Raw genomic sequence first — 23,616 nt, 5'->3', positions numbered from 1 at the left:
CGCGGCTGACAGGAAGATGTTTCCTCCATCTCACATCCATCCATCTCACCATGGACCCCGTCAATGAATATTGTGGCCTCGAAGACTATGGCCTGGTCGGTGATATGCACACCTGTGCCCTGGTCAGCAAGAATGGCAGCGTCGACTCCATGTGCTGGCCGGTCTTCGACTCGCCCTCCATCTTTTGCCGCATCCTCGACAAGCAGAAAGGCGGCCACTTTTCCATTACTCCTCACAGGAGCTTGAAGAATCCGCTGAGCAAGCAGCGCTATCGTCCATACACTAACATGCTGGAGACTCGCTGGATCCACGAAGAGGGAGTCGTGAACATCTTGGATTACTTTCCGATCGCAAAGCCCAACCCCCACATTTCGGAGAAGGGGCTGCCTGAGTGGTGTCGATGCTATCAGCCCAAGGTCCCTGGTCAGTACCATGCCTGTCATTCAGGCCTAGTGCGTAAGGCCGAATGCGTGCGCGGACAGATGGAGATCGAAATCGAGCTCTTCCCGGCATTCAACTACGCTCGGGATCCGCATACGGCATATCCGTCCTTCTCCACTGCAGGGGAGGGCTTGCAGGTCTATCACTTCCAGGCGGCAGCTCAGAATCTACAGGTCACGATTCTGGAAGATAAGGGAGATCTCCACACAGACCCCGGCGATTTTAACATCCAGTTGGAACTATCCGAACGTGCCGGTCACCTGGGTCCGGGCTTGGTCGGAAAGGTCACCTTGAAAGAGGGGCAGTCCATTACCCTGCTTCTACATGATCAAGAATCCATTACGTCCGATGTACAACTGCTCGCCCCTTATTTGCAGCAGATTGAGCGGACAACCGGCGATTTCTGGTCGGATTGGAGCAGCAAATGCACCTTTCGTGGCCATTATCGCGAGCAGGTAGAGCGCAGTTTGCTCGTGTTGAAATTGCTGACCTACAAGCCCACGGGAGCGATTGTCGCGGCGCCCACCTTTTCACTGCCTGAACATATCGGTGGCAGTCGCAACTGGGATTACCGATACTCATGGGTGCGCGACGCTGCATTCACCGTCTACGTGTTCTTGAAGAACGGCTACCCCGAAGAAGCCGAATCGTACATCAACTTCATCTTCGAGCGCATCTTTCCACCCCTGAATAAAAAACCCAAGACTGGAGATCCATTCTTACCCATCATGGTAACAATTCATGGTGAGACTGACATTCCCGAAATGGAACTCGACCATCTGGAGGGCTATCGGGGAAGCCGACCGGTCCGCATCGGAAATGGCGCAGCAACGCATATCCAGCTGGACATCTACGGAGAACTAATGGACAGCATTTACCTCTACAACAAACATGCGGTGGGCATCTCATACGACCAGTGGCTGGCAATCCGTCGCATGATTGACTTTGTGATCCAAATTCGCCATCAGCCGGACCAGTCAATCTGGGAAGTGCGCGGACCCCCACAGAACTTTGTCTACTCCAAGATCATGCTGTGGGTGGCACTCGACCGTGGCGTTCGGCTGGCGGAGAAAAGATCTAATCTGCCTTGTCCGGAGCGAGCACGATGGGTGCAGGAACGCGATGCCCTCTATGACGAGATCATGACCAAGGGATACAATGCGGAGAAGGGGTTCTTCTGCATGAGCTATGAGAACCGGGATGCAATGGATGCCGCCGTGCTGATTGCGCCGTTGGTATTTTTTATCGTACCCAATGACCCCCGACTGTTGAGTACCATCCAGAAAATTACCGACGTTCCCGCTCGGGGGGGATTAAGCGTGGCCAATATGGTGTCGCGGTATGATACTGGAAAGGTCGATGACGGTGGGTATTTCCCCCTATTATCATTGCCTTCTACTAACCATCTTAGGCGTCGGAGGAAACGAAGGGGCTTTCCTCATGGTGACCTTCTGGCTCGTCGAAGCCATGATGCGGGTACGTGTTTCCCTCATTGTCACTATAGCCAGCCGGCTAACGATCTCATAGGCTGCACGATCCAAATCATATCTCCCGCATGATCCATTCTTCCAGCAACTGCGGAAGACAGCCACCTCGCAATTTGATAGTATTCTCTCTTTTGCGAATCATCTGGGAATGTTTTCTGAAGAGGTGGCATCCTCCGGCGAGCAGATCGGCAACATGCCTCAGGCATTTAGCCACCTCGCGTGTGTCAGCGCGGCAATGAACCTGGGAGGTGGGGGAGACAGGTGATTAATATCTGCACAGCTTCACCATGCAAGGCAGTGTGAATTTTAGCATATCATGGAGAAGTGCCGGTATGAAGATTCAGAATTTGTAAACCTGTATTCCCAAGCTCAAGTTCCCAGATACACTCATTAACAGTAGGTATAGACCGAAGAAAGTATTCCCGCACTAAATACATGGACTTTAATGCGAGCGGTTTAATATCCAGGTACAGTGTTACGTATCACATTCCGATATTTTAACTGAGCAGGTGTGGCCCCTCGGGTGCCTGATGAGTCCATTCATTATGCTGGATGCTTTTCTTTCGCAATTCGTTTACTATAAAGTGGAATGAGCTGATTTGAAGCTATGTTGGTCCCCGTTAGTATTCGACCGTAGGAATGTGAATATAGTTCTGTTCTACTATGGCCCAGGTCGTATAATCGGAATGCCTTTTCTTTCTCTTGCGAATCGCAACATACTTGTCTAATAACCACACACTACCGTTTAAATACAGCCTTGATGGCCTTTCCCAGTCTTTGATGTCCCGTCGATCTGACTCTTGTTTCACTTCCCACCTGATCACCTTCTTGGATGCTCGTTTGGTATGAGCTCGACCTGTTCTCCTTGGTGTCTGAATCAATTTGACAGATCGCCCCCGCTTCCTCAAACTTGCCTTGTTCCATGTAGAGAAGACCCAGGCTCCTAGCTACACTCAAGCTATATGTATGATTTGGGCCCAAAAGATCTTTTATGCCTGCAAGGGCTCGCTGAAGCATCATTTCTGCTTCTTGGAATTTCCCTTGCTCCGCGTAGACAACACCAAGGTTTTGAGCTGAATTCAAGGTCAATAGATTATTTGACCCTAAAGCGTTTTCCCTGCCTGCTAGGGCGTGCTGAAACAGCACTTCGGCTTCTTGCAGCTTCCCCTGGTCCCAGTAGACATAAGCAAGAGTAGCGGCTGCTTGCGATGTGGACGGATTATTTGAACCAAGCGCGTTTTCTCTGCCGTCTAAGACTCGCTGAAGCAGTTTTTCCGCATCCTTTAGTTTCCCCTGATCCAGGTACAGATATCCCAGATTATTGACGACTTCCAAGGTGGATTCATGATTTGGGCCACAAATATTTTCAAATCCTGTTATTGCTCGCCGAAACATTTCTTCTGCTCTTTCTCGCTGGCCCTCATGCCTGTACATTTTTCCAAGGTCTGCGAGGGTGTGAAGAACATATGTATGGTCTGGACCTAATGCATTGTCATACCCTGTCAGTGCCTGTTGAAACAATTCCTTTGCCCCTTCCAAGTCATTCTGTTCAGCATAGAAGGTGGCGAGATCGCGGACACAGTGGAGATAAGATATATGAGCCGGGCCTCGTGCCCTTTTTTCGACCAAGAGTGTTTGCCGATACGATTCGTTCGCTTTCTCTATCTCGCCTCGCTTCCTGTAGGCCACCGCTAGGCTGTACATCGCACGACTATCAGACGCATCACATTGACCCAGCCAATTTTCAAACCCTGTTAGGGCCCGTTGATACATATGTTCTGCTTCTCTCAATCTGCCCTGGTTAAGATAGATGTTGCCAAGGTGATTGACTGTCGCAAGAGTCGATACGTGATCTGGACCCAGTAATCTCTCTTCGCACAGCAAAATCCGTTGATATATTGATTCTGCCTCCTTCGGCCTGTCCTTATAAGGATATCGCTGAACAAAGTTCTTGATATAATTGAGGTTTAGTTTGTCACACGGACCTGGTAATTTCTCAAATCCCAGTAAACTTCGCTGATACATTGACTCTGCCTCCTTCCAGTTCTCCACATGAAAGTGGAGAAGGCCTAGGCCCAGTAGTGCATTCAATATTGCCGGATGCTCACTTTCCAGGTCTTCGTGGTGGATAAACTTGGCATGTGATAAAAGCCTCCGGTAATTCCTATGCAACTGCTTGTCACCCAAACCGATGGCCATGTAACCAACAGATAGCAATGCTAGTTCCCTGAATAAGGTCAAGCTCTCTTCATTGCCTTTGCGAGAAACTTCAAGACACCAGTCTTGTACAACCGGATGCAATGCATAGCTGCCATCTCGTTGGCTGGTTTCAACCAAAGAGAATCCGATGAGTGTTCTCATGATGGCTTTGAAAGCCAGTGCACTTGAAACCGCCCTAGTCAGCCAAGCTGGGGCATTAGGATGGCGACCGCCACTCTTCACCAATTCATACCAGATATCTCGGTTATCGAAATGTGAGATTAGGAGTAGCACTTCTGCCGCATCTGGGTCTCGCATCTGGATATCACGGTACGATACCATCCAGGTTTGCATCAAATTGCCTTGCTGATACTGGTGGCCGACGCTCGATGCTGACTGCAACTCATACCAAGAATTGTTGTAAAATTGGAGATACTCGGTGACACTGCTCCCAGTTTCACGAATAAATGCGCCAGCAATGACAATTGCCAATGGCAATCCATCTAGACGATCGGCAAGGAGTTCGATATCTGTCTCCATCAGTATACTATCGAAGGAATGAATCCAAGCATCGAATACCTGGATGTTTCCCCTTCTCTGTCATATTGTCGCGTCTCGAAAGGCCACTACTTTGGAGCAGTAGCTGCATTGCTGCCTTCGGTTCGAGTCTCTCGACAGGAAAGGACCTTCCCAACTCGGCTAGTTTTGCAAGTCGGGAGGTGATCAGAATAGAACCATGATCTGCTGTGGGGAAAAAGTCCCTCAGGTCATATGTATCGGGATCTTTGCTGAAGTATTCGTGGTCAACATTGTCGAGGATCATGAGCCAACGAGAGTTCCCTTCCGTAGCTAGCCACTGGAGTACCTGTCTAGCGCGTTGCTCTACCTCTTCATCCTTTGTTGCTTCACCATCAGCAGCATACCCTGGTATACGGGCCAGCACTGATCCCAGAGACTGCAATAGCGCACTTCGACTTTTACCACTCAACCAAAAGATAGCGGTGAAATCGTTCTTATGCTCTCGTGCAAATCGAATCGCCAGTTGTGTCTTGCCCATACCTCCAAGACCGTGGAGAATAGCAACCTTTCGTGACTGGTCATGTGCGGGTTGTAGATAGTGCCATAGCTGTTCCAGCTCATCTGGTCGCCCTAAAAAACTCTCAATCACAGGCACTGAAGTAAGGTCTAACGGAACTCGAAAATTGTGGACCTGGACTAGGGGTATAGCCGTATTAATATAGACTAGCACACAAAAAGGACAACGTAGGATATTTACCCGATGTCGCCAGTCGATCTCGTGCAGTACATGTTTGGTCAATATGGCTCGTGGATGTCGTCAGAAGAAGTTCCTTCGCATATGCCGCTGCCACTGCTGCAGCGTATCCCTGCCATGCTCCATTCTTATGAGAGTCCGCATAGTCGCATATTCCACGTATCACAATACATGGATAGTTGCTCATGAGCCCTGCAGCTTCCATTTCCACGCAGATCGCACCTAATTCACGACTAAGCTGGTCGCGCAGTTGACTATCTTTCACAACTCGGTTGGCTGAGGCAATCACTCCGTAATGTATAACCGGATCACTGTGGTCTCGCGAGGCTCGTCGGACAGTCTGAGTCGTATCACAGGCATTGCAAGCTTTGGTACCCTTTCCATTGTGGCTGTAGTTGCTGAGAAACAGATTGTCGTCCTCCGTCGGACGTGCGAAATTCGCCGCTCGTTTCGGGAATTTGCGTTCAATATCAGCCAGGAAACTAGCCATTTGGCTTTCCTCCGTGAGATGGTTTGCCCTTAATTTCGACAACGCTGTCAACAGACTCTGCGGTGGACGATTCAGCATGCCCGTTCGTTGAAACTCGCCGCCTTCCAACGCCTTGCCGAGATCATATTGTACCACTCCTCCGTTTGTATCCGTTGGCTCGCTGACTGCCACATCTCCAAGACGAATGTCTGTCTCCTCACTCGGAACCCCAGCTCCGATTCCCACCATAAGACCGAAGCGAATCGAGTGGAAACTAGACAACAACTGCATAGCTACGACAGCAGCGGATGTCGTTCCGTATTGTCCACTTGGTAGACATGCGACCACAACATTATGTGTTCCAATTCGTCCGAAAATATAGGCGTTGTGGTCATTAGACTGCACAGTTGGCTCTCCGTGGATCTCATCGAGCATTGTCTTTGCGGCGGCCATTTCCGGTGGTAAGGCGCAGATCCATCCGACTGTATAGTCATCATTCGATAAACAGATTTTGCTCGCCATTTGAATGCGGAATGGGATGTTGTCTAACGCAGGCTTAGATAGGTCCACAGTAACAATTAAGAGCAAGATGGCTGATAGACGTCGCAGAAAATGTGCAGACAAAGTGACGGTGAACGGGTTGGGCACAGAAGAAGAGGGGTAAGGAGACGAGGCTGGCTCCAGCCTTGTGTCTTGTCTTGCGCCTGAGCGCTTCCAGACGCTCTCTATCATTGTCCAATTGCCTTTGCTGAAACGGACAAGGATGTTGCCTTTAGGTTCGGGAACACGGTACAGACCGTACTATAATATAAAAGCATGGTGATACATTATCGAGTTACGTGGCGGTTAGACCCAACAAGCACAGAGATCTGAATGAAATATTGGATCCTAACTGCTTTAATTTTATCCTACCTACTAATACTCGGTAGTATGATCTGTCATTAGGGAATCCTTGCTCAGCCGCTGTGGGAGGGTGCGGAATGGTGGGGCGCAAAGGTGGAACATAAGCCGTACACACGTGACGCGTAATTTATGGACTTTTTGGTGATAGTACCTTACACCTAAGGGCGGAAATATTTTCCTTTGCCCTAGCATAGTTTAAAACTAGCTTTAAAAAAAGAGGTTACTATATCTTCCTCCATACGGCCTTCCAGATAGACTTTCCTACGTGAGGTCATAAAAATACTGTAATTATAGGATTGGGCGTAGATCGTATGAAGGTACCAGTCAAGCTGCCACCACATCGGCGCTTGCTCATGCGTCCACGAGTTCATGCTGTCTATTGCTTTGGGTAGACTTGATCTATACATAGTGGAAATATGTCCATGCTTAGAGGTACGAAAAGTGTCAGCGGTTATAATGTATATAGTGGTTCTTCCGAAGGGCTTCCTCATAAATAGTCCACAGTAGGGCAATTCTCGATACAGTAAACACGATCGCACAACAACTAAACGACCAATCAAATCATAATCCCTGCTAAAAACACCTGTACCCTAAAAGCGACTCCCCTTATCGCCTCCTAGTATCCAAAAGCAACTCTAAAAGCCAACCACACCCCCCCTCAACCCTACAAAAACCGCCCAAACACCCCCCGAAACACCTCCCCGCCACCACTCTCCACCACATCCCCATGACACGGAATGACCCTCCCAAACTCCCACGACGCGATTCTCCTCACACTACGTCCAAAACTTTCCCTATCACCCTTACTTAATACCCACCACACAAACCACGCCTGCCAGCCACCACTCCCTGTCCCCGTCCCCGTTCCCAACCTCCCCAATGGCATAAACGCCCGATTCAGCCACCCCTGCCCCGCCCCCTCCCCCGAGCGCGCATACTGCTCCGTAGCGGGTAAATTAAACAACAAATCCGCTTCAATCATCGTCTTTGATTCTTTATGCAGGAGGACTATCTCGCGATTACTATGTCCGTCGACGTATTCGATCTCGAAATCGTCATGAAACTCCTCGGAAATGTGCAGGGTCTGTTTATTCTCCTTCGTGAAGATGAATTCGAATGGTGTGTTGTCGGGGTAAGAGGTTGGATCTCGTTGACGTTTCTCGTACAGACCCTCAGGGGCGAGGATCACCGCGTCGGGGAATGCAGTCTTCCAGGTAGACAGGAAGATGTGGTGTTCGAGGTCGGGGGCGATTATGTATGTGATTTTGCCGGTGCCGGTGGTGGTGAGGAGGTTTTGGACGGTCGGGGTTAGGGCCACGGGGGAGAAGATGGCGAGGTTGCCGGTTTTGAGACGGACTGGAGGGGGTTGTTAGTGGGGAGTTGGGGGGTAGGGAGGTAATGTTGGGGAGGGAAGGTGGGGGATACTTAATGTGCCTCGACCACCGAATTTTAACAGTCCGAATCGAGCAAATGGGACGCTGAAGGTGGTGATGTCTTCCGTGACTTGGCGGATGACCATTACGTCGGAGGGGTCGCCGGGGAATAACTCCGTGCCGGACATGGTTCTCGTGGTATATATTTGGGTTACTGATGAAGAATGTCGGTAGGCCAGAATTTTGTTCTATCGATAACAATGAGAAACGAGAAACCAAAATACAACCCAATTCATAGAGTAGTCTAGATTACATTATATAGAGCTCAGTCAATTCTCCCCTGATTAGTGATTATAAAGATCGCCCATAGATCATGTATGTAATCCGGGGGTTCTAGACCCGACCCACGTGCTCGGAACCGGATCGTCTGGGCATCCGACTAGCGCGTGGTTCGGCTGCCGGCAGTTGTATGCAGCGCTTATGTTTTCCGGCGGGCTTGGCAATTTCGTGCAGGATGCCCCACATTTGATTTTAAGTTCCCCAGACACTATTTGCGGGTGGGTATGGTGCTGTTATATTGCTGAAGATGTGTCAAAGTTTGGAGGCAACAATGGAATGATATAGATAGAGGAGGATGAAGGCCAGAGGGCAAGACATTCGAGAATATCTCCGTCACCACAAGGGCCCTTTCTTTCCCAGATGGCCGACCGTATTGTTCCTAGCGCAGCTTTGACAGCATTGGCCACATTCATATTCGCAATCAAGCTTGGCTCCTGATAATGAAGACTTACAGAGTCAATCAACTAAGGAGCGGGCGTATTCTCTCGTCGTTGGGCAAAGAGACCATTGCATGCGCTTTGAAGTGGTGCTTATCTAGGGCTATCGACAGGTCCACCATGCACTCCCTTCTGATTTTACAACCCCCCAAGCTGGGTTAAATCCATAGACTAAGACGTGCTAAGATGTCTCTTGTTCAATTTTTGCACAGAATTCTGCCGCCCGTTACTAACTGCACCATGAAGCAATATAAATCTTATTGGTGAAGGCCGCGATTCCTCAGCCGCACAGGGAAGACGCTAGCCGCAGATGAAACATAAGCTGTGACAGGTGTAAGCAAAGAAGGAATGCCATCATGAGTCTCATCATAGACGACTGTCCAACGTTATGTATCCAGACAGGTCTAGCCTGGATTTCAAGAAGCCTGTCCAGGACGATACAGCTGGTCCTCCACGTAAATTCGAGCGCGACCGTCATTAGGCAATCCAAGGGCAGCGAATCGGATTACTGCGATTTCCAGGGACTTTATAGGTCATCACAGCCGGACCCAATGACGCCAGCTCCGTACGCATAATCTTCAATTGGTCAGGAAGGGCAACTGCATCCCTAAACAACGCACACACAATCACCGTGTCGGTTGGGCGGGAGAAATACTCATTGCGATGACGTCTGTACAACTCAGGCACTCGCTGCGTCATGCGGCGGACATTATTGTCGCCAGCATTGACGTCAGATAAGAGTGCAGTGGGCGGGCGTGGGGGAATATGAGCGAGAATAGCGCCATCTGCAGAAGCAATGATAATCACAGAGCAGGATCCAAGCCCCATGGTGCCAATAGCTACAGTATCATGGAAAGAGACGGCTGCGACTTCACCCATGGGGACAATAACGACTTGTGCTGGGTAAGCTTCTAGCAATCTTATAAGCTGACCTTTCTGAACTTGAGACATTGTTGGGAATTTGCGAAGAAGTGGTTGTGAATGTGTGTGTTTTTGGTGAATACCCAGCGCACTGTTGTGTCTACCACTAGCGTGATCAAAGTCTGGCTTCTTATAATCTCATAAATAGTCAATAAAACTCGCATCGCCGGGCGGTTACTTGTGTTCAATGGATGATTGCAGAAGTAAATGAACGGAGCAGGGAATGACCCGGAAGTGTTACGGAAGTCGACAGCACAAAGTGCAGAGTAAAGGGACGATGCCAGCCATGTTGGTGGCTTCCGAGACATGCATGTACCCAGTGCCGGCAGTAGCACAGGGGCGCTGGTTAGGTACCGGGTTGCCCTTGGGTGTCAAGCCTTGGCAATGGTATAAAAGGACCCCCCCCCCACCCCCAGCCGGGGCCAGAGTGAGTAATCTGCGGTTGCACAGAACCACCTCAGAAACCTGTTCATTACCCATTCAAGTAAACATTATTCTGGCACCCAACACCGCAATGGATGCCCCTTCTGTTCCAGGTCTTGTCCCTCCTCCGTCCAGGGATTGGAGTTATGTGTTTCCACTTCGGACCTCTCGGGAACTCCTGGAGAAAGCGAGGGAGCTATGCTGCAGTGGTGATATCTATCAATTTCGAGAACTGCTTGACTGGGGAGCTTCTTTCTCGGAGGACTTCAGCATAGATGACTTTGGGTGGGTCATGACCAAGGCCATCGAGCAAGACAATGCGCCCGTCGTAAAAGAGCTTCTGCATCGAAACTTCCCCCTGAGTCCAGTCTATGCCTGGGACGCAGCCACACATAAATCCAAAAAAGCATTGGCTGTGTTGATTGAAAAAGGCTGGAATATAAATCAGCCAATGGGCGAAACTCAGCCTCCCACTCTAGGGTGAGTCAATATCAACCCTCTCTGAGATACCAGTCCTTCTAACCGCCGTTCAGTCGTGTCATACACGACGAAGAGATGACTACTTGGTTTCTTGATAACGGGGCTGACCCCAATGCGCGAACTGTGATGGACGTTACCCCACTCTCTTGGGCTGTAGAGGGTGCCCCCATGTCCATCGTTCGTCTTATGGTCGATCGTTGCAAAAGCTTCCAAAATGGTCAGCTGCTTCATTATGCAGTGGGCCGGGAATCCGATACCATTGAGGTCTTGGAATTGCTCATGGAAAAGGGCGCCCCTCTCAACGCTCCTATGCACATTGATCATGCTACTTTCTCGTTGCAGTGCTTTATGCCTCTCGGGACCGCTCTGCACCGGGCCGTGGAACTCGACAAGGTGGATGTGGTTCGGTATTTGGTCAGCAAAGGAGCCGACCAGAGCGTCAAAGATGCCAAAGATGCCAAAGGGCTCACGCCTATCGAGTTGGCGCGAAAGCTGAACAAGTTGGAAATCATCGCGCTGTTGGAGAAGGGCGAGTAGATGTCTACTCTGAGGTGTCTTGTAACTGTCTTGTCAACACGTTCGTTCATTACTTCACTGTCGTTTACTGTTATGTTGTCTTGCCAAGGTAATTGCCATGAGCGAAACAAATGAAATTGATCATGGATATGATTGTCCATCGTGAATTTCGCTCTGTGTACTCAGATGTAGACGAAACAGGTCTTTGGAGCCCCAGGACATAGTAGAAATACTTTTAGACCAGTAGCAAGATCATCATCCAGCCATACCCATGGTCATCTCGTATTTGAGCAGGTTAACTCCCAAAGTCTCAATCCGACCTCCTCGAATGCCTTTATCAACCACAGTACTAAAAAGCATAGTACATACGACCACAGGGTGTGGAGAACAGGGCTTCCCGTCCGCTCAGCCGTACTTAAGCCACACGCCGGGAGGTTAGTAGTTGGGTGGGTGACCACCAGCGAATCCCTTCTGTTGTATGTTTTTACTTTTTGCACATTCTTCTATAATACATATCTAGATAGCGCATCAAATATGGGTGGAGCAGGGAGAGTGGATGTAGATATTTGCTACGGAATGTATGCTCGCTTCTTGCCGGGCTAGAGAAAAGGACAGTGATTAGGTCTGAGACTGCTGACCATCCGGGTTATAGAGACCAGATTTTCTCTGATCGGAAGAGTGATGGAAAGAAGAATGGGTAAGGATGAAATGTGAATTCTACATTCACGAGTAGATTGACAGTTTGGTACATTTTTCATATCAATCCACATGATTCACAATCTGTGACTACATCCTAGCTCAGGTATTTTATAAGGACTCCTGCCTAGGTCTGGAAAGGACCACTATCAATCACCTCTTCGCGGGCTTGAACATCACATGATCGCAGAGTGATCAGGGTTATCCGGCTTCTTGTCGAGGACGAACATCCCCCCAAACCAACCGTAGGCCCGATGCAGCCTACGACCGTACCGCCGGGCAGTTGTAAACGGTAACTTGCCCCGCGGATGGGGTTCGTGGAATTGAATGCTCCTCTCAACATCCAACTTGGTTGGCTGGAATTGCCACACCGAGCCGTAGAGCTTCATGACCGTAAAGCCGACCGAAGTCATTGCATGCAGAAAGTCATTCCACGGTACTTCGCCCGGCGTGGATGTGAGTGCCGGGTTGAAGAAAATGGTCCGGAAGACCTTGAAGGCACGCGCATCCACAGTGAAGATAGGCTGCTGGTCAGCAGGATTAGGCCGCAGTAGCGCTTCAGCTTCATCGACGTGAGCGGGACCAGGTCGCGGCGTTCCGCGGGTTTTCACCTTGGCCTTGGGCTGTACGGTGTCCAGTGTTCTAGCCGAAAGGCCAGAGTAGACTTGGGACAAGGGCTGATTCAAGGTGTAAAGATTGATTTCGCCGAGCTTATCCTGAGAAATTATGGCCGCCTGTGGCTTTTCCTGCTCGATCCACTCTGTCGTTCGCTGTAGGATGCGGGACTGGGAGAGGAGGTTCCGAACCGCCGTGCCCTGCAAGTCACCCGCTTTGGCGACCATGACTTGGTCAATGGCCGCCCAGAACGCGTCTAGATGACTTTCTGCCCTCCGCAGTATCTCAACGTTCTCTTTAGTGCGACGCTTTTCGATGGGATACTTGAATTTGCCATCGGATGGGTCGCCGAGATTAGCCGCTCGACTCGAGTTGTTATTCGTGGGAAGGGCCACATTGAGCGCGGCGAGAATCCGGGCCCACGACTGAGTCCGTTCCGCATAACCCTGCTTCAATTTATCTTCGCGACCAACGAGCTCGGATTCCCAGCTTCTGGCCCATGGGTGATAGAGGCTCAACTGGTTCAAGCACTGGGAGATGATGGCAAGGTCACCGATCACCCCAGCGACATACGAAGAAAGCAGTTCCTGGGCAGCGGACTGGGATTGAATCAGTCGCTCCAGCTCGTCTACGGTCAAAGACAGACCCGCCAAGAACAACTCATGGCCGTCCTCCCACAGGGTGCGAAGCAGCGAGATTAATTGCCTTTCCACGCTGTTCATCTTCGAGCCAGGCCGTTCGACTACTGTCATCTTTGTCGTGTGGGTGTCAGGGGGTGGCTCGCGAGCAAAGTGCTGTCGTATCGGCGGGGCTGCCACAACTGTCATCTTAAGCTTCGAGAGTGGTCCCTTGGCCGCTTGGTTGAGGTAATGGCGGAATCGGAGCAAGGCCTCCAGATACTTCTCGGGCAAATCCTCCGACGGCGAGATGTCGTCAGCGTACTTCTTTTGCAACGACACTAATTCTTTGGCTTGGGTACTGAGCTCGGAGAACATCTCCAGCGTGAGGTATGCATCGGAGACCACAGACCCAATGATGCGCCCCCACAGGATCCCTTGCCGACTAGAGCTCAAGACCGGGTGATTCTTGCCGTGGAGATCCTTCAGCATCTCTTGACGGTGCTCCTTGGCTTCGAGCAGCGTCTTGGCGAAATAATCAAGATCCTCCCGCAATGCCCACAAGTGGTCCTCGGCAGCGGACGCCCTTGCGGCGAGCAACGACGCAATGCGACTGAGATCAAGCTGCGCCGGAACGCGATATGGAGCTTCTGCAGCCATCACACCCAGCGATTCAAAGCCGCTGATCTCGCTTTCGGGTTTCAGTTGCGGCTCTGGAAGGATAGGGAAAGAATCACTGGTCAGACTAGATTCTGGAATGTCACGAAGAATCTCCCGCGAACACTGAACAAGAAAGGTCAAAAGTCGCGCCTGTGCTTCCATGACGACTAGCCCCTCCCCAGGATGAAATTGTTGCTGTTTATGCATCCAGTCGAAGGCGTCTGGGTGATCCTCCCAGGCCACGAGCTGACCATACTCGCGGGTGTTTTCAGTCATGCCATTCAGCATGAGCACATGTTCGTTCAGAAAGATAGGCACAATTGCTTTGCTTACCAGGCCCAAATGCATGGCATCGATATCATCGGCAGCAAAGTGCGAAGGCGGGTGGTGGCCTCTGGCATTCAGTAACAGGGGTAGGGTCTTGGTGGTTAGGAGATCCTCTTGATTGATATAGGGCCACATGAAGCAATCCCGGTATCTGGTCCCTTTTTCACGCTCGAACTCCGACTCCTTGCGGAAAGCATCGAAGTCTGGGCGATGGGTGGCCGCCATATTGGGCCAAGCAGTCAGCAAGACCTTGAGCCGTTGTGTGCGAGTCTTCTTCAACCATCGCTTCTGAATTGTGGCCTCATGACGTTGTAAGATAGCGTTGAGGGTCTCGTAGGAGGTAAAGATACTGTCTGACCAGGTTGTGGCCTCTCGACGAACGTCCTCCTTGGATCGAATATCTGGGAGGGGGAGAGCACCGGGTCCGCCCGCACCGATGGCTTTGAAGAAAGCAGCGGGGTCGTTCCAATCCAGACCATCGATCTCATCAGGGGGTCCATGATTGTCAAAGGCCTCTGCACCCGGACCGAAAGGGTCGGTACGACGGTCGGGTCTTGGTTGCATGACTGCTGTGGAGAGTAGGTGGACCCAAATGAGATGACCGAGTGCTGTTGTGAGAAGATGGATGAAATGGATCGAGCAAGCAGAAAAGGAGGGGCCATCGGCGGCAGAGCGGGACTCCCCGCGTGGATCGGGGGAGGCCACCGCCTGCCTGGCAGGGCCCCGTTCCTTACCGTGCTGGGTGCCGTACCGGATGTTTTTTTGGACATTGAAATTTCTCGGTCAAGATGTCCATATTATCCACTGATTAACCACCCGGCAATTTTAAAAAAAGCATCAACAAAAACATACAACAGAAGGGATTCGCTGGTGGTCACCCACCCAACTACTAACCTCCCGGCGTGTGGCTTAAGTACGGCTGAGCGGACGGGAAGCCCTGTTCTCCACACCCTGTGGTCGTATGTATCAGATGTTTCTGGGTAACACATTATACCCTGTAAGCAAGAAGACGTACCGCAAGGGCTATTTGGCACACCTCGCCGACTTCCCCTATTCTAGTATCGCATTGTTTCTAGCTGAGGCCAAAGTACACTTGATGCTTAGCGCAGGTAAGATGCTGGATAGTCTTCCGCATAACAAGATAAAAGCTATAGCAGTAGATCATGGAATTGCTCTCAGCGCCTTAAAACAATCCACACTGATATGCGATGAAAGCATGGTAAAGGAGATAGGAAGTGATCGCTCAGAAGCAAGATAATTACATGACGGGAAGGGTTAAGTCAGGATTTATCCTTTCATTTCCTTGGAATTATGGCTGCCTGGCACAATGTAGCACAGCTTCCCCCCGCCAGACATAAACACCTGAGGCACCACTACCCCGGTCATCAGTCGTCATGCTAGGCGAAGAACATTTCAAAGCCTCGATTCAAGCCTCCTGAGCCTGACCGCCCTTTGAGCGATTCAAAATACGATAAACCATACTTTGCACACCCGCGAAGACCAATCCCGCCAGCACCAAGATAATCATGATCAGCAATCCCCGCGGATACCTAAATCACCAGTCAGTATGTTCTTTACTCCAAATTCGTATAGACGACGTACCCATCCTCAGAATCATCATGTCGAAAGATCTGCGTGCCCGCCATAAGCCCCGCCGTCGCAGACATGACAACTACCAGCCATTAGCATTCAATAAACCCCCCAAGAATAAAGCAACACGACATACACATCCTAAACACCATTAGCCTTGACTCTTCCTTCAGAAAGGAAAAGGAATTAAACTCACGCAACGCTAACACTCCTCTCCCCCGCACTCCCACAATTCACTTGAATCCAAGCATTCTGAATCGGATGATATCCCACGGCGAGCCCATTGACCGTCGTCCAAAGACCAAAGCGGCCCCATTTTCCTACCTTCGATTCAAGACATCTCAAGAGGATAAGCGCGATAAGATAGCAACCTATCGCACACATAACCGTCAGACCGCGTTGACGAGTCCGATCGCTCACCCAAGCAAAGAAGAATATCACGGGAAGAGTGAGCAGGTTTCCGATTGCGGTGAGGGCATTGGCGTTAATGCGAGAGAAACCCAGCGACATGATTATGCTGGGGGTGTAAGTTGTGAGGGGACTCCAGGTGGAGAAGACGCAGGCCGTGGAGATCCAATGGGGGTATTTGGTGTAATTGGTTATGGTTTTGTAGACGGTTGAGAGGGGGATACGGGAGTTGGAGGATTCGTTCCATTTGTGAGATTTGGACGCTTCTTCGTCGGAGGGAGGGGGCTGTTTGTGCTCTGGAAGCAGGGCGAATAAGAGGATCGATACGAGGACGGCCCAGCATCCTTCCACTGCATATTATCAGTACAATCAAACCATTTCCTGGGAGATGTGCTCAACCCACATAAGAATATCCACTTCCACCCCGGCAATCCTCCCTTTCCATCCAACTTTAACAGTCCCGCCCCAATCAGCGGAGCAACTGCAGATCCTCCGAACATGCCAAAGAAGAATATCGCGATGCGTTTCGTCAATTCCTCTTTCGTATACCATGTTGATAACGTGTACATGGCCGCAGGGATATACCCCGCTTCTGCTAGACCAAGGATGGATCGCGTGACGAGGAATCCAGTCCGGTTGCGAATGAAGATCTGTAGGGCGGCGATGATGCCGAAGATGCAGACTTGAGCGCTGATCCAGCGGCGGGGGCCGACCTGTGCGAATAATCAGTATTTTTAGGATACTTTCGGGGCAGATTGGGGTCATACCCGCTGAAGAACCATATTCGAGGGAATTTCCAAAACGATGACCCCCAAAAACATGAGCTGATTTCCCAGGTTGATTGTGTTCTGGTTTACCCCAATGGCAGATGCGAAGCCCCCGGTCAATGCGCTCGAGATATTGGTACGATCTATTTGATAGGTAGCGAAGCCGAGGACAAGGAGGGGAAGGACTCGGAAATCTCCACTGTGGTTGGGTTAGCGAAGCTCCGTGTCGATTGCCGGTAGACTTACATTCGCCGCACTGGAAAGACATCTTTGTGCGCATTTTCACTGTCATGGAAGCTGGATACCGACATTACTTTCGGAGCTGCTTCCAAATTTTAAAAATTCTGTTGATGAACACATCCTGCAGGAAGAATTGTCTTTTGTTGTCTTTATCAAGGACCTTGTGGACTAACCTTTGGGGCGATAAGATAAGGACCCTGTGGGAGGTTGTATATCTCGAATTGAGTTTAAATGGATTGGAATTAATGTGGGGTACTTTGTTTGAGTGGTCGCAGCTTGCAGGTAAGCACCCTTTGTTGCAGATCTTTACAAGAAGCGGATGAAAAGGTATAACTAGGACTAGACAGATCTAAAAAGTGACCACAACTATGTCTCTCAGACACTTGAAATATATTTTCTACTATAACCCGGTCCTCTTTTTTTAATTTTTGCTCTCTTCTTTTTCTTTTTGTTTCTCGATTTCTTTATTTTATTTTATTTTCCATCTTCTTCCTGACTTCTTGTTTAATTATCCCACTTAGCTGCAACGACTTCCTTTCTCACCCAAAATAAACATCCATCCTCCTTCTTGCACACGGAATCACTACACCCTCCTCACAACAAACTGCATCTTAAACGCCGTATCCCCATTATGCGCAATCTTCCTCACATCCTTCCATTCCTCCGCCGTAACCTCCACCTCCCACCGCGTCCCCGTCTCCCTCTCCACCTGCTGCCACATCCGCCTCCACGACTCCAAATCATGCCGATACATGGTCATTTTCAACTCCGAATCCCCCTTTGCGCGTTCCCCAGCCGTGAAATCACCCACATGCCGACCCACCACGATCGACCCAGGCTTCGGCTTCAGTAACTTGACGATCTGCTTAGCAGTAGCGACCTGCCCATCCCAATCGAAGAGATGGAAGAAGGAGGCTGCGTTGATAATGTCTACTTTACCGCCCAGCCGGTGGAAGAGCTCGCTGTTGTCGTCGAAAATGTCGCTGGGGATGAATGGACAGTGGAGGATGGTCCGGTCGGCGAAGAGGTCGTATCCCAGGGAGATGAATTCGGGATGGAGGTCCGAGCCGTAGATTTGGGATTGGGGGGCGCCTTGGGAGATCTGCATCTGAATCAGAATATTTTGATGGCTGGGGAGGAGATGGGGGGAGGAAAGATGTACGAGGTATCGGATATCTTGGCCCATGGCACATCCTAAGTCTAGGTAGGTGTCGGTGGCTTTCAACCGGGACATGATCTCGGGGTATGCGGGGGAGTTCGAGATGGTTATGTCGAGGAACCGGAATGAGCCGATGCAGGGGTATGGGAACTGTTTGGTAAGAAACGGGTTGATAATCGTGGCAGGACTATGTATACGTACCACCGCGAATGCGCGATCCCTCTATTCAAAATGGATACTTAGCACAGAAATAAAGCAGAAGAGGCCAACTTACCACCTGTTTGACATGATCGATGATCTTCTCTTCTGGAATCTTGCTGTACTCGACTAGTATAGTGCGCGCTGGCTCTTTGATCTGCGCCAAGTCGGGCTCATACCAGCTATACTGGCGGTTGAGACCATCCTGGGAGGAATTTTCAGCGTGTGTGCTTGATTCAGTCATGGTGGTTCTCCGGCTCGGTCGGATGAAGTCGAGTCTCGGTCGGTCTTGGGGAGGAGATAAAAGATAAAAGATCAGTTGTGTGGACCCGTCTTAGTGCGGGGCAACCGGATCGACCATTTTGATTCGAATGCGATGACGGAGGTATAGCGAGACACATATATGTCACATGATATGTACCCCTGTATTGTATCTAAGCACGCATTGTGTTGCATTGAAAACGAATCGACAAGCTGCAGGAACACGTGAGCAGAACTGGGATGGAAACAAGCTTTTGCCCACCCTTGGCATCCAAGATGGTCCCACCCGCGCTGAATTCATCCAGAATATTCCAGGCACACGTGGCCGACTGCGATGCTGCAAAGGCTAAGATCAAACCCTTTCAGTCGAAACGAGCTAGCCATATTTGGTCCGAGGTCGGACAGCGTTTTCGCTATCCTCCAGAACGGAACAACGTGAGCCCGCTGGTGTTCAATTTTAAACGGGAATAATACAAGGTTCGACATAAATTGAGACATCCATGAGGGAATACAGAGAATATGGACTAACTTGGCATACTGTTATGACCCTGGTCGATGCCAAGACGCAAGGGATGGTCGCTATCGAGTCCCTGTCGGCTATGTGCCTTACCACCCGGGAACCCCCGCTATCGGCGCAGCGGCGGAGATTTCCGCACACCACAAAATAAACGTCAACGCAGCTTCACCATCCTCGAGGGGAAAAATGGCCATTCTTGGAGCCAAGACTGAAACTCCGGATTGCACCACCACTCCCAGCTGCACATTGCAAATCTTATCACTGTACAGCTTCAATGCGACCAATTCGCACCCACCGGAGTCTGCCGAGAGGTGCGGACTTCGGGGCTACTGATTGATCTGCACACCATCTCCGAGCCAGCCCCGACCTCCTCGGGGATGCTAATCGATCTGCATATAAACCCTTCACCCCCACCCCAAATTTTCTTTTCTGCAGCACGCACCATGCTCCGCATATGGCCCAAAAACAACACCTCCGGGGATCTGGAAAAACCACCCCCCGCTCGCGACCCCGAGTACCAAGTCCAATGGGATGTTGACGATCCCTTGAATCCGCAAAATTGGTCTGTCGCGTATAAATGGTGGGTCACCTTCCAGCTAGGCATGCTCGCCCTGGCTGGCAGCTTAGGGTCCAGTATCACCACCTCCGCCGATGACACCATCGCCAAGTATATTGGCGTCAGCAGCGAAGTCGCCGTTCTCGATGTCTCCCTCTACATGTCCGTTCCCTTCTCCTCCCACTAGTCTGCAGCTAACCCTCCCAGCGTGGGCTTCGTCCTCGGCCCGATCATCTGGGCCCCCATCTCCGAAGTCTGGGGTCGGCGCATCAGCATCCTCCCCGCAGTATTCTGCCTAGCCCTCTTCGCCATCGGCACCGCCAACAGCCATAATGCCCCCTCCGTCTTCCTCACGCGCTTCTTCGCCGGCTTCTTCGGCTCCGCACCCATCAGCAACGTAACCGCCGCCCTCGGCGACATGTGGAGCAAAGAAACCCGCGGCACGGCCATCAGCCTCTACGCCATTGCCGTCAACGGCGGGCCCGATCTCGGCCCCCTCATCAGCGCCGCCATCATGGCCAACCCACACCTCAACTGGCGCTGGACCGAATACATCCACGCCATCTGGGTGTTCGTCACCTTCCTGATGGCCTACTTCTTTCTCCCCGAACTCTACCCCCTCGTCCTCCTCTCCCGCAAAGCCCAACACCTCCGCAAAACCCAAAACCCCTCCTACTGGCATCCCCACGAACACCTCCACCTCTCCATCCACTCCATCCTCACCAAACAACTCGCCCGACCCCTCCGCATGCTCACCACCGAACCCATCGTCACCGCCATCGCCTTCTACGCTGCCTTCGTCTACGCCGTCATGTATCTCACCCTCGAACTCTTCCCCATCGCCTTCGCCTCCCTCCGTCACTGGTCCCCCGTCCCAGCCTCCCTCCCTTTCCTCGCCCTCCTCGTCGGCGTCATCTCCTCCGTCGGCCTAAACATCTACAACCAACTCCGCTACAACCGCATCTCCGCCGCCGCCAACGGCGCCCCCGTCCCAGAAGCCCGTCTCCCCCCGATCGCATTCGGCTCGATCATCCTGGTCCTAGGCCTCTTCTGGTTCGCATGGACCGCCAGTCCACCCTACCACTGGATTCTCCCCGTGCTCGCAGCATTCTGCATCGGGGTCGGATTTAATTGTATCTTTCAACAATGCTTGAATTTCCTAATCGACGTGTATCGCATCTATGCCGCGAGTGCGACCGCCGCGGTCACGTTTCTGAGAAGTTTGATGGCAGCGGGGTTGCCCTTGGCTGCGAAACCGATGGTCAAGGCGTTGGGAATCGGTCCCGCGGTATCGATCGTGGGCGCTGTGGCGGCGGTGTTGGTGCCCGTGCCGTTTTTGTTCATGAGGTATGGGCCGGCGTTGAGGCGGATGTCGCGGATGGTGGAGAATTAACACCCTGTAGCTGTAGGGTGGAGGTGCGGGGAGAGAAAAGTGTCAACTTTAGTACGAGTATATAAGACAGCCTAGAGAGTGTAGATAGATTTCCACACAATTACTACTCCGTAATCCAACCAGAAAAATACATAAATTCAAAAAGCAAAAGCAATCCACACAAACAAGAACCCCTTTACAAAACCCTCGCCTCCAAAACCGCCAAATCCATCCCCTCCCCGCCACTAGTACTCCCCATGTAAATCCCCACCACCCCCAACCCCACCTTACCAAGCAACCCTCTCCACTCGACCTCCGTCCTCTCCCGTCCCGCAAAACTCACCATCATACTCCAATCCCCCACCGCAGCTAACAGTCCGACGTCCGTCTCAGGTAGGACTTTCTCCACGACCAACAAGGTTGAATCCGTAGTCATCGCATCTTTCACCCTCTGCAGAATAACCTCCGCCTGCACATCCGGCCAATCATGCAACACTGTCCGGAGCATATAACACCTCGCCCCTTTCACCGGCTGCTCAGTGAAGAAATCATATCCCTGGGGTTCTATACCATTCGGAATAATACCAGCTGAAATAACATGCGGTAAATCCTGCAGGATAAGACGACCAGCAAGGGACGGGTAAGCTTGCTGAAAGGTATGCAGATCCGAGCCATGCGAGCCGCCTATATCAACTAGTCGGACTTCGTTTGGGGAGGCGGAGGTGGGGTTAAAAAGATCATGGGTTGAGGGGAGGAGAGTGAACCACGGGGCACTGGAGCGGCGGAAGGGCGAGGCCATGACGGTGTTGAATGCGGATTGGTAGTAGGGTTTTGTGGCGAGGTATTCGAAGTAGTTTGATGTGGTGCTGAGGGCGGATTGGAAGGGGGTATTGGTGGGGGAGGTGGGGTTGGTGTAGTTGGTTTGGGTGAAGTAGGTGGGGAGGTGCGTGAGGATGGTGTGGAAGTGGGTGCTGGGGGGGTTAGTTGGTTGTTTAGAGGAAGAAGGGGGGGAGGAGGGGGAGGGGGCATACAAATGGATGATAGCTGCGGCTAGATGCGAGGTGGAGACGTAGGCTGCTGCTGATGGGGTCGGGGTGAATGTGTCGCTGGTATGTTGGGTGAGGATGTCCATGGCGGAGAGGAAACGCATGATGCGGGCTGCTGGGGTTAGGGTGGGATATGGTGGTAGGAGGGTGGTGCGTACCAATTAGGGCTGGGTCGGCAGTGGTATCGGTGGCTAGCTGGTTCACGTTGACTTTGCCTGTTTCATCCTCGGAGGAGCGATGCATGATCGCATCGAAGAGCTTGAGGTCGATGGCCAGGCGAAGGACTATGCTTTGGTGGCCCTGTTGTCGTTAGTATCATGATAGGCTTGGTAGGGGGACATACAGAAAGCAGAAGCTTGAATGTTTTCTCCTGTGGGGATTCACAGATTTCTTGCAGCTTGTTGCATGCCTTGGCTAGCTCGGCGCGTTGCTGTTCGTCCATCTCCAGTGCACCGCTGGTGGTGACCGAGTTGATGGAGTGGATAAGTTCTGCGACGCTCATTTTGACAGCTGTTACTGCTGCTGAACGAAGTGATATAAGGTCAACTGTAAGAGTAGAGATGCTTGATGTCAGATTGATGTCAAAGCGATGACGAGCAACCCATGGCAGCTTTATAGTAGAAGGTCGGTAGACCGAAGACCGATCCCGCTGGATTCCCCGCACCGACCCCGATCCCGCCCCGAACTTTATCTCCGGGAGTTCGGTTTTTTCAAGAACACGCGAACTTCCAGATGTAGCCTGTAGGATATTCTCAATAGCAAATACATCGCTGAGCCTTTTGAAAAAAGACCAGTCCACTAATCCATGGAATAATTACCTAGTAGCATATATTGTAGCCATCGGACATGGTGAACAGATGGCAACCTCGGCCTGTGGTGCCTGAGGCATATGAGTCTATCACGTGAGCTAGTGCTCGATATCAGTCACGGGACAGCTTTGCGACCTGTTGGGCAGTCAAGGAAATAACATATACTGTTTTATTACGCGGATGCGTATATGGAAACACTTTTAATAACTCATAGTAGCCCAAATTGATTGCGTTGCAGTTTATTTCACTCAGGAAGCTGCTGCAAATTAGTTAATTACATTCTGTGGGGTTTACAAAGCACTGCTGCCTAAGGCCAAGTCCGCAAGCACACGCGCACTGTTTGGTAGGCATACAAGACGCTCTTCCAGAAAGTTCGCGTCAAAATATAGCATTTTGAGAAATGGCAGAAGAATGGTTGATACATTCTAACGTAGTGAATAGTAAGATCTAAATAAACATCATCGGTAGCATAGAAAAGAAGTAGATTCTCGAGATGGTTTGCTAACCGAGGCCATAG

At 51.0% G+C, this 23,616-nt stretch overlaps 10 protein-coding genes across 10 annotated transcripts; 3 read left to right on the top strand and 7 right to left on the bottom strand.

The window, feature by feature from the left end:
* Nucleotides 1–38: 38 nt before the first annotated feature.
* Nucleotides 39–2,288, top strand: BO80DRAFT_428334 (glycoside hydrolase family 15 protein). The gene is made up of 3 exons (XM_025720228.1): nucleotides 39–1,806; nucleotides 1,853–1,917; nucleotides 1,969–2,288. Exons 1-3 carry the CDS (start codon nucleotides 51–53, stop codon nucleotides 2,191–2,193), a joined length of 2,046 nt encoding a protein of 681 aa, XP_025571666.1. The 5' UTR covers nucleotides 39–50; the 3' UTR covers nucleotides 2,194–2,288.
* Nucleotides 2,289–2,595: 307 nt separating this feature from the next.
* Nucleotides 2,596–6,506, bottom strand: BO80DRAFT_389978 (Pfs, NB-ARC and TPR domain protein). The gene is made up of 3 exons (XM_025717136.1): nucleotides 5,404–6,506; nucleotides 4,707–5,342; nucleotides 2,596–4,657 (listed from the first exon to the last, which is right to left on the bottom strand). Exons 1-3 carry the CDS (start codon nucleotides 6,389–6,391, stop codon nucleotides 2,667–2,669), a joined length of 3,615 nt encoding a protein of 1,204 aa, XP_025571665.1. The 5' UTR covers nucleotides 6,392–6,506; the 3' UTR covers nucleotides 2,596–2,666.
* Nucleotides 6,507–7,436: 930 nt separating this feature from the next.
* On the bottom strand, nucleotides 7,437–8,437 carry BO80DRAFT_389970 (uncharacterized protein; the record flags this gene model as incomplete). The annotated part of the gene is made up of 2 exons (XM_025717135.1): nucleotides 8,198–8,437; nucleotides 7,437–8,128 (listed from the first exon to the last, which is right to left on the bottom strand). The coding sequence occupies exons 1-2, from the start codon at nucleotides 8,331–8,333 to the stop codon at nucleotides 7,437–7,439; spliced, it is 828 nt and encodes a 275-aa protein (XP_025571664.1). The 5' UTR covers nucleotides 8,334–8,437.
* A 1,010-nt stretch (nucleotides 8,438–9,447) lies between these two features.
* Nucleotides 9,448–9,872, bottom strand: BO80DRAFT_437902 (uncharacterized protein; the record flags this gene model as incomplete). The annotated part of the gene is made up of 2 exons (XM_025721018.1): nucleotides 9,448–9,497; nucleotides 9,542–9,872. 2 exons carry the CDS (start codon nucleotides 9,870–9,872, stop codon nucleotides 9,448–9,450), a joined length of 381 nt encoding a protein of 126 aa, XP_025571663.1.
* A 484-nt stretch (nucleotides 9,873–10,356) lies between these two features.
* Nucleotides 10,357–11,282, top strand: BO80DRAFT_414966 (ankyrin repeat domain-containing protein; the record flags this gene model as incomplete). Its single annotated transcript, XM_025718124.1, has 2 exons — nucleotides 10,357–10,745; nucleotides 10,799–11,282. 2 exons carry the CDS (start codon nucleotides 10,357–10,359, stop codon nucleotides 11,280–11,282), a joined length of 873 nt encoding a protein of 290 aa, XP_025571662.1.
* A 728-nt stretch (nucleotides 11,283–12,010) lies between these two features.
* On the bottom strand, nucleotides 12,011–14,787 carry BO80DRAFT_428331 (uncharacterized protein). Its single transcript, XM_025720227.1, has one exon. It carries the CDS (start codon nucleotides 14,738–14,740, stop codon nucleotides 12,134–12,136), a length of 2,607 nt encoding a protein of 868 aa, XP_025571661.1. The 5' UTR covers nucleotides 14,741–14,787; the 3' UTR covers nucleotides 12,011–12,133.
* Nucleotides 14,788–15,602: 815 nt separating this feature from the next.
* On the bottom strand, nucleotides 15,603–17,209 carry BO80DRAFT_482384 (MFS general substrate transporter; the record flags this gene model as incomplete). Its single annotated transcript, XM_025723405.1, has 7 exons — nucleotides 15,603–15,726; nucleotides 15,779–15,848; nucleotides 15,903–15,907; nucleotides 15,963–16,524; nucleotides 16,578–16,887; nucleotides 16,942–17,135; nucleotides 17,188–17,209. 7 exons carry the CDS (start codon nucleotides 17,207–17,209, stop codon nucleotides 15,603–15,605), a joined length of 1,287 nt encoding a protein of 428 aa, XP_025571660.1.
* Nucleotides 17,210–17,635: 426 nt separating this feature from the next.
* Nucleotides 17,636–18,849, bottom strand: BO80DRAFT_496388 (class I SAM-dependent methyltransferase). The gene is made up of 4 exons (XM_025724022.1): nucleotides 18,615–18,849; nucleotides 18,542–18,562; nucleotides 18,344–18,490; nucleotides 17,636–18,283 (listed from the first exon to the last, which is right to left on the bottom strand). Exons 1-4 carry the CDS (start codon nucleotides 18,780–18,782, stop codon nucleotides 17,765–17,767), a joined length of 855 nt encoding a protein of 284 aa, XP_025571659.1. The 5' UTR covers nucleotides 18,783–18,849; the 3' UTR covers nucleotides 17,636–17,764.
* Nucleotides 18,850–19,759: 910 nt separating this feature from the next.
* On the top strand, nucleotides 19,760–21,382 carry BO80DRAFT_389959 (MFS transporter; the record flags this gene model as incomplete). The annotated part of the gene is made up of 2 exons (XM_025717134.1): nucleotides 19,760–20,034; nucleotides 20,080–21,382. 2 exons carry the CDS (start codon nucleotides 19,760–19,762, stop codon nucleotides 21,263–21,265), a joined length of 1,461 nt encoding a protein of 486 aa, XP_025571658.1. The 3' UTR covers nucleotides 21,266–21,382.
* A 58-nt stretch (nucleotides 21,383–21,440) lies between these two features.
* Nucleotides 21,441–22,853, bottom strand: BO80DRAFT_467904 (S-adenosyl-L-methionine-dependent methyltransferase; the record flags this gene model as incomplete). Its single annotated transcript, XM_025722894.1, has 4 exons — nucleotides 22,634–22,853; nucleotides 22,449–22,590; nucleotides 22,276–22,402; nucleotides 21,441–22,215 (listed from the first exon to the last, which is right to left on the bottom strand). Exons 1-4 carry the CDS (start codon nucleotides 22,790–22,792, stop codon nucleotides 21,441–21,443), a joined length of 1,203 nt encoding a protein of 400 aa, XP_025571657.1. The 5' UTR covers nucleotides 22,793–22,853.
* Between the last annotated feature and the right edge of the window lie 763 nt (nucleotides 22,854–23,616).

Source organism: Aspergillus ibericus (assembly GCF_003184845.1).
Source record: "Aspergillus ibericus CBS 121593 unplaced genomic scaffold BO80scaffold_46, whole genome shotgun sequence".
NCBI classification, from domain to species: Eukaryota; Fungi; Ascomycota; class Eurotiomycetes; order Eurotiales; family Aspergillaceae; genus Aspergillus; species Aspergillus ibericus.
This window is presented reverse-complemented; position numbering and strand designations above follow the sequence as displayed.